Source organism: Amia ocellicauda, chromosome 1 (assembly GCF_036373705.1).
Source record: "Amia ocellicauda isolate fAmiCal2 chromosome 1, fAmiCal2.hap1, whole genome shotgun sequence".
Classification (NCBI taxonomy): domain Eukaryota; kingdom Metazoa; phylum Chordata; class Actinopteri; order Amiiformes; family Amiidae; genus Amia; species Amia ocellicauda.
The window spans coordinates 39325843-39343862 of record NC_089850.1 but is presented as its reverse complement, the minus strand read 5'-3'; the positions used below and the strand labels follow the sequence as shown (position 1 = coordinate 39343862).

Genomic DNA, 18020 nt, shown 5'->3' with positions numbered 1-18020 from the left:
ACACATTTAACACAAGAATGTATAATTTCCATGTGGGTAACATATAAACTTGTGATGTTTTATACTTTATACTTTATAGCGTGGCATGTACTGTATAAAAAAAACCTCCTTAAGTTTGGTTGTGTACCATGCCTTATAAGAATGACAACACTGTGCTCAGACTCTTGTTTTAACTGTTCCTTCTTCAGCTGGTACTGGTAGGGGAAGAAATCCTTTGGGCCTCCTAATTACACATTTAATTTGCAATTTAAGTTTAATTGCATACAAACCCCTGCTTTGAAAATTAGGGCCTTCACTGACAAAAAACATGGTTTACCATATTGGTACAAAAATTCAACATAATTGAGCAAACGCTAATCTAGCCGGATCCGTTCAGTCTTCCTGGCTGAAGTCTGAGTTACACCATTCAGGTCCCCCCAGTTCTACTTTGGAAACATTGGACTTCATTGTCCCAGTCAACATGCAGACATTTTACATAACATATCTAAAAGCCCTCATACAAGTAATTCTGATTTGTTTGGGGATATGTAAGCCTGGGAGACTGTTTGCTCTGTCTCTCAGGGACAAACTGGACTAGGACTCGGAGCTTTCCATGTTCCGGCAAAGAATGCGTAAACAGGCAGCAGGGCCTTACATCAGACTCACAGGAGGTTGCACAACACAGATGCCTCTCCATGTGTCATTTCCTGTTTGGCCATATGCCTGGCTCCTACCAGCCCGATTCAACAACTATGAGAACTCAACAGACTGAGCTGCAGTCATGAGAGCCTAACTGAAGGTGATAAAATAATCCGGGGCAGTTTTTTTCCCAATCTAGCATTCTGCTGCTAAGGACAAAAGTCATGGCTGAACAAATTCTTAGAGTTTGCTCTTTTCTGTTCCAAGTACCCAGCTCTGAAGGCCAAATTCACAGCTTCACGTAGCAACTCGTACGTGTGCAAGGACAAATGTGTACTGACGGGAATTCTCCAGTCTCGCTGTCTAGCCAGATCTACTTTGCACCTAACAAACCCAGGCAAATCCAGGCCAGTCTGGATTTGGCTTCATCATACACATTTATAAGACATGGCCCAGAGGCAAGATTAAACTTTCACACATTCTAGCCTATAAAACAGACAATTCTAGTTGTGGATGTCTGTTTTATAGGCTAAAATGTGTGAAAGTTTAATCTCATTTTTGTTAGCAACATTTAAAATTGGTCTATAACACAGTATAAACACTAAGAAAATATATCCTCAACCATCTGTTACCAAAATTGTGAATACAATTAATCTCCAGCAGCAAGAGCAAACATCAGAAATAACAAACACAACCTTAAATACCTCTGAACCAATTAAAACTTGCAAATGTGTGTCCTAATCAGTAGAAAAAGCCACATGGTTTAGGTAAAATCTAACTTTTTTGGTAGACTCATTAATCAACTACCAAACTACCAATACTGCATTCATTACAATACTCATTACAATACTCCTCATGTATCTGAGTGCTTGAGGAATTGAAGATAATGGATCCAAAGAAAAGGAAAAGGAAAAGCTAATTTGAACAGGTATGTTTTCAATGAATGGCTGCAGGAGAAAAGCAAGCCGGCGTGTCTAATTTCTCAGGGATTATTTCAAGCCCAAGGGGCAGACTAACCGAAGACTCCCAAACTAAGGGATTCAAATGGGCTGCAAGAGCATTCAATAATGTAGCTCGAGTTAAGCACAGGGTGCACTCTGAAACTTACAGACTTCGAAAAATCAGCTGGGTAAAGATGGGTATTCAGTTGGTTTGAGCACTCTTGGCTGAGAAAATTTGAGGCATTTGACGTTTTGAAGAAAAGAGAAAATTGTATGAGTCAACCCCGACCATGATAAACGCATAGATGAGCATTCTGACATCTGACAATGATAACGTTTCACAGAGTCTTGCTAAATTTCTCAAAGCGTGAGAAGACATCCTTTCAGTGTTGCGAACGTGGCTGTCAAAACAGAACTGGAACTCGACGTCAACTTTAAATGCCCTGGTTTAACATATGCTGGCTTCACAATAGCCATGTGGGTCAGCAGTAAAAGGAAAAGCGGACAAATAAAAGGAGTGCTGGAATAAAAATATGAGTGGGATGCAATTGTTCTACAGTACAAAGACACAGTCCTGAGTGGACTCCACCTTGCTTCCACTGAAGGATGCTTTTCAGTCGACACAGACAGAAAAAAAAAAAGGTTTTGCTTGTTCCCCTCCTCATGTTTACTCTGCTCGATAAGCTAGCGTTTGGAAGTCATCTGCCGCTATCCTTTTTAAAGGAAGGTTTAAAAACAAGGCAGATGAATCAGAAGTGAACGAGATCAAAGGCAGGCACATCAATGATGCCACGGGGTACTTTTAATCTGGTAATGAATGATGATCATGTGCTGTTATGAAGTGACTCCAACTGCCAGTGCCAGATGTGTTTATTGAGAAAAGAAAAAGTTGTTTGTGATGTGATAGCATTGATTTTGGAGCCAAAAAAGGAAGACAAAAATATTTTTTATGAATAAAAAGCATCTGGGAACAGCTGCACGCCAGACTGGTTGGCATTGATGGACATCATAAACTTTTTTTTTAAACTTTTATATATATATATATATATATATATATATAATGTGCCCCATTAAAATGAGCTGATGCTAGCTCTCCTACTCTGCATTAACACAGACCAAATACCCTTGGGTTGATTTCTAACAAACATTGATTAAATACTTAAGAAAAGCCAAAAATAACACTACTACTTGACTTCACTTTAAAGGTGACAACTTTGTTAGGATTGATAGTACTACTATTTTGTCTAACTTTAAAGAAAACCAAGTCCCATTTTCTGCCTCATTTGAAATGCCTACAGCTAATAACTTTTCTTCCACAAATTACTGTAACAATGATAATAAAAAGTAACAGAAACTAATGCCTAATGCCTCATACAAACTGATGTAATGGAATAGTATCTACTGAAGGCTTGCGAAAAGTCAGACGCCTGGGCTATGCAATCTGAATAGCCTGCACTTTTGGAGTGCCACAGATATTTCAACCCATCCCTGGAGGAGCCAACTGAGGAGAGACAGCATAAGGTATGAGTGTAAAGTACAGAATTAAAAACAGTACAATGGTTTCCCTTTGCCATTCATGTCAACTTTATTGGTTTCAAACCATTTACAACCTAAATGCCACCACACTCAAATAATTCAAGGGAACACTGTGAACTTCAATCTCTCTTTAAATAAAATTAAATAACTAAATTTCATAACTGCTATTAAAATTGGAAGGATCATGATTTTACAGAAGAACACATCTCCAATGTCTGTGCACAATGACTTCTCAATGAATGAGGAAAAAAAACTGCTTCACCCATTCCAGGATTTCAATGTGCTTTACGTCTACACTGTCATACATATAAACAAGGTTGAGTACGTTCTTCCCCCACCTCGTGTAAACTGGACACACAACACATTAACATTCTACTCAAGTAAATTTCCTGTTTGTCCTAAACTGATTGTAAACTAAACATCTCCCAAGCCACAACATAGAAAGTAAAGCTGCTCATAAACTCCCTTCTTAACTTAACATTATACTAACAAAAACAAAACACACACACCAAACTAGCATGAACATATGTGTCTGTATTTCCTTTGAAAATCTGAGGTAATTTCAGGATTTTATCTATTTATACTGATATTGCCACAAAGCCTTCTTGTAATTGTACTCCTACATTTAAATGCATTTGGCTAGGGCTTAAAAACCTAAAAGTGAATCTCACACAGCCTCAGTGAATCTGTGGCCATACTGTCAACCTGCTCCAGGCGTAACGTTGGGGTTTAAAATTTGTGAACATTCAGTAACACTTTGTTATGGTTCAAACCATATCCTTCAAAGCCACATAAAAGCTGTCAAGACAGCCCCTCTGTTTATTTCTAGCTTCTGTCCCCCTCAATAGGAATTTGAACATTGGCAGAACCCACTTGTTCCTCCTGTCTTTATTCACAAATGCAAAGCTTTTATAAAAGCGACCATAAAAATCTGGGAGTGGTGGCTAAAGTCTGCTATATGCAAGGCCCAAGCACACCATCTGCAGATGATATCTTCCCAAGTTTTTTATTTTTGTGGTATACCAGTTTGGGTTACTTAATTTTCTCCAGAGCTGGAAGGTTTATATTTTTTAATTAGGCCAGCTTTAGTCTCAGATATTTTTTTAAAGCTTTTAGAAACAGTGTGCCCTGACACTGGGGGTAAGAATGTACTCTGACAAGAAACATTAATTTTAAACTCAGAAAAGAAAACAACAACTGTAAAACATTTCTAAATAGAGGTCTGATGCAGTTTAGACCTTTTTAGTTTTTAACTTTCTAACAGAGAAGATTGCCTGTGGTGCAAAATGATGCTGTTATCCACACACAATAAAAATAGAACTCCAATAGAGTTTGGAGACCTTGCCATTCAAAAGCTTCTTGTTCTACATACAAATATGGTCAGGACCGGTTCTAGACATTTGGAGGCCCTAGGCAAAATTTATGTTGGAGGCCCCCTCTTGATTGGTGTAGACGATGCGGGTCGGCGATCCCCGCCCGGGATTCGAGCCGCGCACCTCCGGCACTCCGCTCCGCAGGGGCTCCAGCGCAGCAGAGCGTTAAGCCCTCTACGATAACAGGCTGGGTCTCCTACCACAGGAGGATTAACACTATACTACTCTTACCGAAGGGTTACGTCACTTTGTAACAATCTCATTATGACACGAATGAGCCCCGTTACACTTGCGTATAGGGATGTTACGGTTATGGAGGCCTCGTCTCCAAGCCCGAGACCCTAGGCAATTGCCTACTCTGCCTATAGGTAGCGCTGGCCCTGAATATGGTGTGTTATATTTATTACAGACAGAAAAATGCTGGCAGTGATAATTAAGCAAAACATACAAAATAACAGATAAGCTATTGTTTGGCTATTTCACACATTTGTAGGCCGGGATTTTAATGGCGTTTTTTCTTATTTTTAGAAAAGATTAAATTGTAATATATCAGGCTACTTTCCACAGGTATATTTTATGCCACCTCTGAATGCAGGCCTGGGCCGAGGGGGCAGTGATGAATGTGTGTTAAGTTGAGGGACTGAGAAGCTGGATGAGAGGTGGGCGCATCGCAGCACGTGTACAAGAGGCCACGACAGTAAATATTTTTTTAAGCCAACCAGCTTAAAAATGCCTGTTTATGTTTGCCCCTTGCTCTGTGCAGTGTCACAACACACAGGCAGCTTTGTGTTGTGTTTTCTAAATGTATTAATGCAGCAGAAAAGATCCCTGAATCTAACCACATATAGCTGCTAGATTAGATGCAAGGCACTTTGCCAGCCATACTGCAAAGACTCAGATGATATTACACTCATGTCTGAACTATAGCCAGCATGCCACATTGACCTTGCTAATTATTATTGTACAATGCAATGATAAATACTGGGGTACTTACTTCTTGGTTCCCGTGGACCATCAACTGTGACCTTTATGGCTCTGTGGTAAGTTGCCACTTGGGGTGGGTTTGTGAATACTGTGATTGTCAAAGTGAAGCTCTTGCCTGCAAAACACAAAAGTTAAAGCCCCATTACTGGATTGCACAATGTGATGCATTCAGCATTTTGTAGCTCATTTGCATTTCACTGCTGTTGATGATGATGACTGTGGGTTTTTTCATCAAAAAAATGAATTAAAAAGACCAAAGAACAATAGACAATCAAAGAACTCAGAGGCTTATGGCTACAATGGCTTTTATATAGTTAATATTCTATCGCGTCACCTAAAATATGTTAAAGTGCCTCGTTCATATTTCTGGCATTGCACATGTCTGGGTTAACCCATGCTTCTTTTCTTGTCTGTTTGCAAGTTTATCTGCTTCATACAAGATCTTAGTCAGCATGTCGAATAGGCTTTCGATCACAGATGCTTTTGCAGAAGATTAAAGACAAACCCATTTCAAGAAGTCTTTGGCTTCTGAGCGTGTGTGACCTGCTCTCCATGTGAAATGTGAACTTCCTTTCCTTCCGCTACTCTGCGAATTAATCACACAGCAAAGGGATGCTCTCATGCCTGCTGTGTGAAACACTTGGAGCAATGATGGACTGCCTAAGGTTAGTATCTTTTCCTTAAAGAGCTGTTGATTGGTTTCCCTTTGTGTCTGTTGCAGTGTCCAATAACATGGTGCTGCTGATCACCTTGCCAAAGGTAAAATGTGTTTCAAGTTTATAGTTATGAAATTCACTACATGGGAATGGTTGAGGGTATACAGTGATTTTTGTTTTAAACACAGGGATATTAAAACAACAGCTGTAAGATATTTTTGTCTCTTTACTAATAACTGCAAACAAGCTTATATTTTATATCTTTTATGCTGATGCTGTATAAAGCAAACATGTTTGTGGAACATGCACGCTACTGTTTATTGTTTTCAGGAAGTGCACTCATATACATTGTTATGCATACTTTATTAAACAGAAGGAAGTGTTTAGCATAATTTTTTTTTTTTTTCCATAAGACATGCACTGCTTTTGCTTATAAAGACAAAATGCTGCCTCAGACAAAGATTAAAACTGGGCTTTAGCAGTTTGCTGTGCATGGGGTTGCTGAGTGGCTTTGTCAGGCAGCAGACTCATCAACAATTGTAATCAGTAAAGTATGCAACCGTTAGTCATGTCAGATACAGAGAGCTGCAATCTGTTACTGAGACAGGAAAAGGTGGGCGTAAAGCTAGTGACTCAATAAAACAGTCAGCAGTCCCCATCTGAGTTACTGTATCAGAATGTGCTACACACTCCATTTCTTCCTTGTGCTGGTAAAGCCATCTTTTCAGCTGTTTGATTCTTTCACAGACCTGTCCCGAAACATGCTGCCAGACCAGAAGGTGGGACAGCAGGAGCATTTCTTAGTCTTCACTGGTTTTGTGTGCCTCAGATTACATTCAAATCTCCCTCAAGCCCCTTTAAAAAAGTTTCAGAGCTTTGCTGAGATGCTCGTGGCTTCTGTCCCAGTCTGTTCTGAAACTCTCATTTGGTGGTAAGTCAAGTCACATCCGGAGCGAAAAGGGATGACAGGGCCCCCAGCAAATTCACACACAGATGTGGGAAAAGTACCCTGAAAATCACTTGCACATTTCGCAGGTGCTAATTTTTCTAATTCTTAAGTTCCTTAAAGGGCTGCTTTATTGGTCTCCATATTTTCACTCTCATTCTTTCACGTTCATATGCCCCTTCATTAAAGAATGATACATTTAAAAATAAATATATTTTTGTAATCATATTTTTTCTACAGGCATATATTTCAGGGATTCAATCTTTTTTGGATAGAGTACTAAGATTTTTCTTTAAAAAATTGGAAGACATAAAAAGCATAACTGGGACTGAAAGAGTTAATGGTTGTGGTTTGGTCATGTTTAATTTTGTTTCATTTTCCATTTGGCTGCAGTATAAACAGGTATTTTTTTACTCCACTATATTATCTCCCTGCATGTGTTATCATTTCCGGAACATTCATCTTTATCTTTTACTATCTCCTTTGTTGTTTCCCTTAGACCTCATGTCACATCTCTTACCATCAGATATCAGAAACACAAGACAACCATACAATCAAGCTGCGAACAGGCCACACGCCCTTTACTGACAGCTTGGTAGAGATAACACCCCTCTGACACGAAGTGCTGAGAACAGCCACCTCCTGTTTTGAATCTGCTGAGTCTCACCAGGAAAGCCAAGCAAGCGGTCTGTTAACACTGCGTAGTGTGATGTGCAAACACACACAGAGCCTTCACACTATCCAATAAATGGCACAACTTGTCTTTCCTGCAGGATGATTAAGTGTCATTCTTATTTTTTATGACTGTCAGATCTGAGCTTGAATGGACTTGGAATACTTGTTATTTGAACATGAGGAAGATTACAAATGGGAATCTAATCATAATGTAGATGTTAGATGGGGACAGAAATACAGATTACAATTTTAAATAAAAACTTCCACAAGCAAATTGATGCTACCCCATGGCAGGTGTGTCTCAACTGTCAGATTGAGCAGATGGAAAAATAGTTATATAAGACTCAAGAAAGTATAAAGAGGTGCAAAATACATTTTTGTGAAATGCCCTGGACATATCATACCCATATTTGCCCGCCTGTATTTTTTATTAACTTTTGTCTGGCTTCCATTAGTAACTAGAGCAATGTGCACAAACTGGGCAAAGGTTCAATGGGACAGCTATTAAAGCTGGCAGAAAGCACAGCAAGAGTTCTGCACATTAAAGTTCATACCGTAGTTAAGGAATTTCAAGCTCCTGAAATGGCAAATCTTTGGTGTTGAGAAAGACTGCTGTGAAACATCACCTATTTACAGACACCAGTTCTCCAGGCTATAACACGAAAAAGACAGTGAGCCACAGATGATGACAAGCTTTATCATATATAAACTGCATTGCCGAAACAGACCAAGGAAGGAAGTAACAGCAATATATGTTCTTGGTTTGACAAACCCACAAGGTTAAGCTGTACTTTGATATCATTGCTATAAGTGGTTCTTCTTTTTTGGGCTGTAGCCCATGAGAAACAAAAATGCAAAGAACAGGACTTCTCTTCAGGTTTCACGGAGGTTCACCTTAACCACAATTTCTGCAAGGGCACCAGTTCCCCTATGTTGTGAACAACCATTGGCAAACCTCTTCTTTTTGAGAAAATAACTGAAGCCTTAGCACGTATTGACATACAAAATTGAGATATGACATGTATTATATGAACTGACTCTCAAATTGTATCATTCATCCAGTTTAATTTTTTTAACAGTCTACTTACTATAGTATGACACTGCTGCTATCCGTACTATTACTACTAATAATAATCTAGTTTCTTGATTAATAAATACATTTCTTACTTGCTGCATATCTCATGAAGTAAGACTCTCGGCTGTTGTGTCTTTCTGTATTCGCTGTCAAATCTCGATTCCACATGAAACAATTACACAATTGTGTCAAGTCTAAAGAAATGGGAGGCAGAATGGCACTTGTGTTGTACAGACTTCGCTGGAAAAGGCTTCACAGCTTGGCTTCAGACTAATTTGTAATGGCAAATTGGTTTCTTCGCTGAATTTTCACAATTAAACTAAATTTCTTTCACAGTTTTTTTTTCCTCCAGGGTTACAGACAGCAACATGGGAAGTAATAACAAATAAAGAGCCGTGTAGAACTCAGATCACAGGATACTGAACAGGTTGGAAATTAAATCAGAGGAACATGCACATAATATAAAAGCAGTGCTTTTAATGAGTGCACGTTGGCGTATTAAGCTGGCTGCCGCTTCCTTGCTCTGTAATTGTGCAATATAAAAGCCCATCCTCTGGATCTCAGCGAGTCTGGAAGACAAGTCTGGACTACACTCCCCACTCCTTCCTGCCTCTGGCATCAGACTGTAGTGCTTCTGATCCCTTCCCAAGCCTGCCTGCTTCAAAGGCACAGGGCTGGCTTCTTCCGTCAAGATCATAAGTGGTATGACGGGGGGGGGGGTGATCGGAGGTGGGGGTCATTTCTGTTTGGACATAATTACACTCCATCAAAAGAAGCTTTCTTCATCTTCCATGCGTGAAAAGCCTGTAAGCAGTTAAGTCTGCTTTTTTATATATATATTAAAAAAATGTAGTTTGGGAAGAGTGCCAGAGAAGAAAAAGCAGTATTGTAAAACTGTGAGCACACCCTTTGCTTTCTGCTTTTGAAGACTGGAAATGGGTGGAGTCTGGATTTTGAAAATTTAATGACATTTTCTCGATGTATTCATTGCTGTATTTATTTTGCAACATTATTATTAGTATTTTTTCTTCACAGCCATCTTTGGCCAATAATTCGGCTGAAGACAGGTTTCCCAGTGCTCTTGCTGATGAGTCAACAAAGGCAACTGCTACTGGTGGACTTAACCCATTACAAATGTGCAGCTGTTAAACTATAGGCTGATTGTCAGTTTGCTCATTGCTGAAAATTTAAGGTCAAATGATTAAACTAATCTTTAAGGGATTCACTTGAAATGCTAGCGTGAGCGTTAAAAGTACAATAGTACCACAGTTTAATGCAGTAACCTTGACCTGGTGAGATCTCACCAGATCTCAGTAAACAAAGTCTGCCTTTAAATCTGCATCCCCTCCAGTACTTCAAACCCATATGTGTCGTTAACAGATAGGCCTACTTTATAATTAGGAACTTTTATCTGAACTGGCTGTTTTTAGATAATTCTGAAATTAGAATTGTGCAACTTCACCACATAGTTTAACCAAAAAGTAATTCCTAATGATAATAAATATACAGTACATATTGGAAAAACCCATGTCCCATTTACAATGCCAGTAAGACAGCTGTTGAAACTTCAGATTCAGCTACTTTTAGTGCAAACGTATGTCCTTTGTACACTTATCTGCTTAAACCTGGTAGAAAAAATGTGAAGACTACATTTTAACCCTTTGATAAAATCAAACTGACAACCAGTTGAAAGATGAGCAATCACTACAAACCTATTGTTTCATGTTAAACAGCTTTAAATAAACCTTTGTTTAAAAATGAACACATGCTCCCACATAAACAAAAGGGATACTTTAGTGCCAACGATAAGATACAGCTGTATTAATAGACACAGACACTTCTGTAAAAAAAGAACCGCAACACACTTCGTCAGAGTTCATGACAATTTGGGTTCTCTATTGTTTGATAAAATACGATACCTAGGAGTAATTAATCTCATACATAATCTATTACATAATGTGCACACAGCACGCTACGTAATCAAGGCTATATTAAAGACATCTATTAAATTTACTAAAACTAGAATTATCAAAAACAAAATGAGTAGAAAAATATGAGTGTAATCACACATGATCTGTATCTGTTCCTGAATGAGTATTTTATATATATATATATATATATATATATATATATATATATATATATATATATATACACACCACATTTAGAATCTCGAAAAACTACTCACTTCTAAATCTTTTGTAGGCATTTTTGTATTACTTTAGTATGAATACATGTTAATTTGGATTCATATGTTGTTTTTTTCTGACTTTATGTGAACGAAAATACACAAATTTGCCAGTTTTCTCATTGGAAATAGGTACATTTCAAAATATCACTGTCCTGGTCAAAGTTTGTGGGGAATAACAGCCATTTTCTATACTTTTGAGGCATAAGCAATTAGGAAATAACACTTACTACCCCGGAACAAAAAAAGATAAAAAAATGTTACACGGTGCAAATGTCCTGTGAAGGGGATTGGCCTATAGTTTGAGCCACTGCTTTAGAGCTTCTGCATATTGACTTGCAGGCACTTCCTCTTGGTCTGAACACTCCCTGCTATTCAGTCAGAAATACATTCCAATACAGATATTTAGTGATATTTAGTGGATCAATACAATCAACAGACTCCATTCAATACATTACTTCTAAAGATATGTAAATAATATATATATGAGATTGTTGTTGTAATGCTTTTTAATTTTTTATTGTGTTGTATGTGACTGTTTTGCAAATTTAAAAAAGTATTCCCGCAAAAAAATTATTCTTAGAATATTTGGAAAAGCTATCTACATGCTGTGGAGATCAGGGTTACATTTAATGGACCTCTCAGTACGGTGTGCCTAAAACTGGCTTCTAAAATAATAATCTAATAAAACACACTATACAGTGTATGTTACAATAAATACAAGAACTAAAAAATTAAGATGCTAATGATAGCTATATGATGTTGAAACTAATTTACTTCAGTTCTAAGTCAGTGATTTACCAGTCAGTTTATGCTAAATCCGCATATCTATTTGGCATTGTTCTATTGATCTAACAAAAAGGTTTTTGCAGCACCCTGGAACACTCCATTACATGTTTCCTGCAGATAGCAAAAAATGAATTTGATGTACTTTTTGCAGATTTAAAAGGAGTATTCCATATCATTGCTTGTTTAATCATTATTCATGTTTTATGGTGAGTTGCGGTCACACACAAAGCAAACATATCACTGATACAATATAAACATGTGCATCCTCTTGCCTCCAATGCAAGGAGATTGGAGTGTCACAATCTCAGTACAACCACATGCCTCTCTATGCCTTAACTCTCATACAATTAATTTAATAAAAAGAGGGAAAGTAAAGAAGTAATAAGTTCAAGTGTTCTAGTTAGGTTGGAGTTCATCAGTCCTTTTTTATGGAATTTATGTACTCCATCAGTAATATGAACAGTGGCCTATTGAATGCTCTTCAGACGATGACCATTAGCATAAATCCTAGTCCAGTTTAAAAATGTATTTGACATTCATCCATTTTAAAAGCCAAACCGATTCCATACAGCAGGATTTTGTGTCAGTGTTTGGCCTAGAAAGTCTGTTCTGCTACCCACAGAAAGTGATGTCTAAGTACAACCAAAACTCCAAGACAGTGCAAACATCCAATAGCATTTGTATGCTATTATATATGTGTTTCCAGTGATATATCAAAGCTACAGAGAAATCATGACAGTCTGCGTGACTAATACTGTGCTTTCTTCGGAAGTTGCACTTTGAGGAGGATTATGTATAATCTTTCTTGATCATGTGAACCTTAGTGATTTAATACATTCCATTGAATTCTAGAAAACTTGGTGTTGCATACATTTTCATGAAGTCCAAAATAAATACTAAAAAATATAATTCAGATTATACGCCTCTAAAAATTACAGGTCACAGACAAGAGTTCCCACAGGAAATCACTGCTATTGTCTCTGATATGAAGCCACCACATTTGCCAGACTACAGGCTCCTGACTGTGGGAAACTGTCTGATTAGTGAGTCGATTACAGAGTATCTTATAATTTTAGCAATGTTTGTAAATATGTTTGTTCACTCGGATGAAAACTGCCATATCACTGGGTACAAATTAAAGTGTAAATTTCACTTCTCTGTTTTTTAGTGGTATAAAAGAAAAAAGGTGTTAAAAATGTTCTCCCTTTCTTTCTTTCTCTCTCTCTCTCTCTCTCTCTCTCTCTATATATATATATATATATATATATATATATATATATATATATATATCTATACATACAGTGTATAATATATAAGCATATACACACACATATATATATACACTCACCTAAAGGATTATTAGGAACACCTGTTCAATTTCTCATTAATGCAATTATCTAACCAACCAATCACATGGCAGTTGCTTCAATGCATTTAGGGGTGTGGTCCTGGTCAAGACAATCTCCTGAACTCCAAACTGAATGTCTGAATTGGAAAGAAAGGTGATTTAAGCAATTTTGAGCGTGGCATGGTTGTTGGTGCCAGATGGCCCGGTCTGAGTATTTCACAATCTGCTCAGTTACTGGGATTTTCACGCACAACCATTTCTAGGGTTTACAAAGAATGGTGTGAAAAGGGAAAAACATCCAGTATGCGGCAGTCCTGTGGGCGAAAATGCCTTGTTGATGCTAGAGGTCAGAGGAGAATGGGCCGACTGATTCAAGCTGATAGAAGAGCAACTTTGACTGAAATAAGCACTCGTTACAACCGAGGTATGCAGCAAAGCATTTGTGAAGCCACAACACGTACAACCTTGAGGCGGATGGGCTACAACAGCAGAAGACCCCACCGGGTACCACTCATCTCCACTACAAATAGGAAAAAGAGGCTACAATTTGCACAAGCTCACCAAAATTGGACAGTTGAAGACTGGAAAAATGTTGCCTGGTCTGATGAGTCTCGATTTCTGTTGAGACATTCAGATGGTAGAGTCAGAATTTGGCGTAAACAGAATGAGAACATGGATCCATCATGCCTTGTTACCACTGTGCAGGCTGGTGGTGGTGGTGTAATGGTGTGGGGGATGTTTTCTTGGCACACTTTAGGCCCCTTAGTGCCAATTGGGCATCGTTTAAATGCCACGGCCTACCTGAGCATTGTTTCTGACCATGTCCATCCCTTTATGACCACCATGTACCCATCCTCTGATGGCTACTTCCAGCAGGATAATGCACCATGTCACAAAGGTCGAATCATTTCAAATTGGTTTCTTGAACATGACAATGAGTTCACTGTACTAAACTGGCCCCCACAGTCACCAGATCTCAACCCAATAGAGCATCTTTGGGATGTGGTGGAACGGGAGCTTCGTGCCCTGGATGTGCATCCCACAAATCTCCATCAACTGCAAGATGCTATCCTATCAATATGGGCCAACATTTCTAAAGAATGCTTTCAGCACCTTGTTGAATCAATGCCACGTAGAATTAAGGCAGTTCTGAAGGCGAAAGGGGGTCAAACACAGTATTAGTATGGTGTTCCTAATAATCCTTTAGGTGAGTGTATATACATACATATATATACATACAAACACACACACACATACTGTGCATATAGAAAGTCTACATGCCCTCAGAATTCTGTACCCTTGTGGCAAGATGTTATGTGGTCTGATGAAATCAAAATGGAAAACCGCACATCACCCAAAGAACACCATCCCTACTGTATATCATGGTAGTGGCAGCATCATGTTATGGGGGTGTTTCTCATCGGCAGGGACTGGGGCACTTGTCAGGAAAATGAATTGAGCAAAGTAAAGAAAAGTTATTGAGGAAAACCTGTCCTCTGAAAGAAAGCTGAAATTGAGGCAGAAGTTCAACCTTCAGCATGACAACAGTATGAAGCACACAGCCAAAACTACCCTGGAGTGGCTAAGGAACAAAAAGGTAAATGTCTTTGTATGGCCCAGCCAGAGCTCCAACCTAAATCCAATGGAATATGTCAGCATGACTTTAAGATTGCTGTCCATCAACGATTCCCAAGGAACATGACAGGGCCTGAACAGTTTTATAAAGTAGAATGGTCAAATTGCCAAATGTAGGTGTGCAAAGTTGGTAGAGACCTATCCCAACAGACTTACAGCTGTAATTGCTGCCACAGGTGCTTACTCCATGTATTAACTTGGTGGGTGGAGACTTATCCAATTATAACATTTCAGTTTTATATTTTTAATATTTTACTTTTTCACACTATTTCCACTTAACAGTGTGGATCATGGAGTGTAGATAAGTGGTAACAAACAAATGTGAAATTTCTATAGGGTAATTATTTTCCATAGACACTGTATGTATAACATTTGTTTGATAAGGAGCCTAATTCTCTCTCTAACTACAACAGATTAATGTAATATATAGAATAGTAATCTGGAATCCAAACTAAGTTAACCTTATTCTGCAAAAATATTCTATATAGACATAAAGTATCACAAATGTAATAGATTACCAGCACAAAGTCTATCATTCATTGAAGATTAATAACATGGTGAATTTGCCCTGATCAAAGAAACATATAACTTTCTCTGATTTCCAATATGCCCAAAATACATCTGAGCTGACAGGCAGTAGGTTTAATTTAGGTCTGAGAATCTCAGAGTATCTTACACAAACATTTACTCACTCTCCACTGAGCACTCGGGAGTGTAACAGAACTATGTGCCACAGGAGCTCTTATTTTATGTGACTACTTACAGTCTGTCTCCTATATTTAGCCATATTAGAATTATAATAACAGGCCTCAGAGAGTCCAGTTTCCTTGAGTTCTGCTGAATTTGAGTTGGCTGGTGCAGCAGGAAAGGCATCTATAGCACAGCCTAACCTAGCATATTGAGAGTACAGTTCAACATACATGATACACTTATTTTGTTCTTACCAACTCCATTCATCAAGCTCTGTATTGTCCTGATATTCCACGTTCTGTTTTTTCTATTTCAGTCCCTTGTATAGCGTGTTGCATTGCTTTTTAACTAGGGGTTATATAAAGGAATAAATAAAATAACACTGAATAGACTTCTCAAAGCTAAAGCATCATATTCACAGGAGGCCCACTGCAAAAACAGACACCAGGACAAACACAACTGCTCTTGCATCAAATTCCCCGATGTGAAACTCCCTATCAGGAGCTAGTTTGGTTGAATTAGTTTACAATCTGAGTAGAGGCCACAAAAATAAAAAGACAAAATGCATTTTATACAAAAATGAGTCATTGAAATTATGAGAGAGGTTGTTTATTGATTTGGCAGACACCACTCTGAGGGGCTAAAGGTTTTCCTCATTATCTACTTCATATTGCTCCTGCGCGTTTCAGTTAAGGTACACCTGGGAACAGTGCTAATGTGCAGTTTGACAAAGAACCCTTGGTCAGGTGTAAATAAGCATGATAGATCATACTTCTACAACTGATCATCAGTGCATTGAAGGAGTGTAACCCTCTGTTTTTCTGTGTTCAGATTCACCACTGAATATAAATCTGGAATTTGGTGCTAGACTTCTTTGTCTTTTGTCTTTTTACACATTTTTCACTTGCCATTGCAAACATGATTAAACTTCTTGGGAATTGCCAGACTAATTTGAATGATTTATGTACAAGTCTTCAAAGTATGAGTCAGACCTATTGAATGAGAGGAATCCACCTAAATGATTCATACTTGAATGTAAGAGTGGTGTGATGCTCAGGTGTGCATATCAAAATATTAAGAACATGGGAACAGCTACAGATGAGAGTAAACCATTAGCCTCATCTTCCATTAATAAAAATAGTATAGTATAATAAGTTAATTATTCAAGAACTCTATCCAGGCTGCTTTGGAATACTTCCAGTGACTCAGTGACTATTTAATGACCAAACTATTGGATACATTCAGTTATTAATTGTATGGTGTAGCATTTCATAGGTGCCCTATCTCAATGTAACATCCATTCAAATACAGAATGTGATCTCTTAGCTGGAATTGGTAAAAAAGCTACAAGCGACTCAGCTGATAAAATCCTTCAGCTGAAGTGTAGGACGACACTTGCTGTAAGAGAATCACAGATTCAAATCCAGGCTTTACCGTCTCAAACAGGAGCTCTTATTGGTAGTGCTGTGAGGAGTTATATATATAACCAACTTAAAGATCCTTGGCATGCTGGAGAGACACTGCCAATTGTCACATGTATGAAATATATAAGACTACGTGGTCCCAATTGGTGCGTTATTGATTTTGATGCTTCCATGTTGGAACCATGGTGCAAAAAGAAGAAATTGCCTGTGAGAGAAGTCATCGGTATGTCTGTGGTTCTTCTCTTCTAGGGTATTGTGAACATGATTTTTAGTTAACGTCGGGTGAATCTCAGCTGGGGTATGAATCTACATTGAAGATAAAGGCATCTGCCAAATGAATAAATTACATTTTAAAGATTAACACTACAATGAAGTTAGAGTTAAGCCACTCAACTGTACAACCCATCTAGCTGCTGAGATAAGAAAGGCACAAATACAATACTATGCATTATTAAAAATCTTTTGAGAATGTTTAGATTTTCAGTCCAGACATATTTAATTGTCTCTGGGTTTGCTTCAGTATGCTTATTCACTTGGGTTATTCTGCTGCCAGATATTATAGTGTGAATGTAACACTTAATGAGATAACTTTTCGTAGAGGATTAAGAATTAATTGAAGCCTAATTGATGACTAATTGAAGCCTAAGCTGATGATGAAATTAAACAAATAAAGGACAGACAATCCAAACATAAGATGAAGTGCCCAGATAAATTTCTCCTAAATTTAAATCAATTTAAAATTAACATTAATGCATCTCTCTTAAGGGGTAAATCTTGGATACAATTCATTCAGTGGAACCAAAGCGATACATTAAACCTTTAGTTGGTATTCCTAATTTATAGTCTGTTTTCAGGCTGGTAGTTCTCTTTTACACAGCATAGCAAACTCATGTCTCACTCTTACTTCCCTTTATTTTGCTTTTAGTAGGCTTGGTTTGACTCTCCTTTATCCTAACTCAATTCTACTGTTCTTTCTCAATCTCTTAAGCGTCCATTTCTTATTACAGTTTCTCAATGTAAATTGATCTGATTATGCAAATTACAAAAAAAGGCTTTCCCATTGATCTAATGTAATATTTAAAAATTGCAGTGTAAGACCAAACAAGCGTAAAAAAAAAAAGTGGAAAAAATAATAACAATAA

At 37.9% G+C, this 18020-nt stretch overlaps 1 protein-coding gene and 1 long non-coding RNA gene across 4 annotated transcripts in view; one reads left to right on the top strand and one right to left on the bottom strand.

The window, feature by feature from the left end:
- runx2a (RUNX family transcription factor 2a) overlaps positions 1-18020 on the bottom strand; it is a 46273-nt gene that overhangs the window by 24895 nt on the left and 3358 nt on the right. For all 3 annotated transcript variants that reach the window (XM_066704320.1, XM_066704328.1, XM_066704337.1), the window contains exon 3: positions 5463-5567. In XM_066704320.1, the coding sequence (XP_066560417.1) occupies positions 5463-5567 (105 nt within the window). The remainder of the gene's footprint in view (positions 1-5462; positions 5568-18020) is intronic.
- LOC136749818 (uncharacterized) lies at positions 6039-7945 on the top strand. Its single transcript, XR_010816797.1, has 3 exons — positions 6039-6117; positions 6856-7039; positions 7554-7945. It is a non-coding gene; the product is annotated as an uncharacterized LOC136749818 (long non-coding RNA).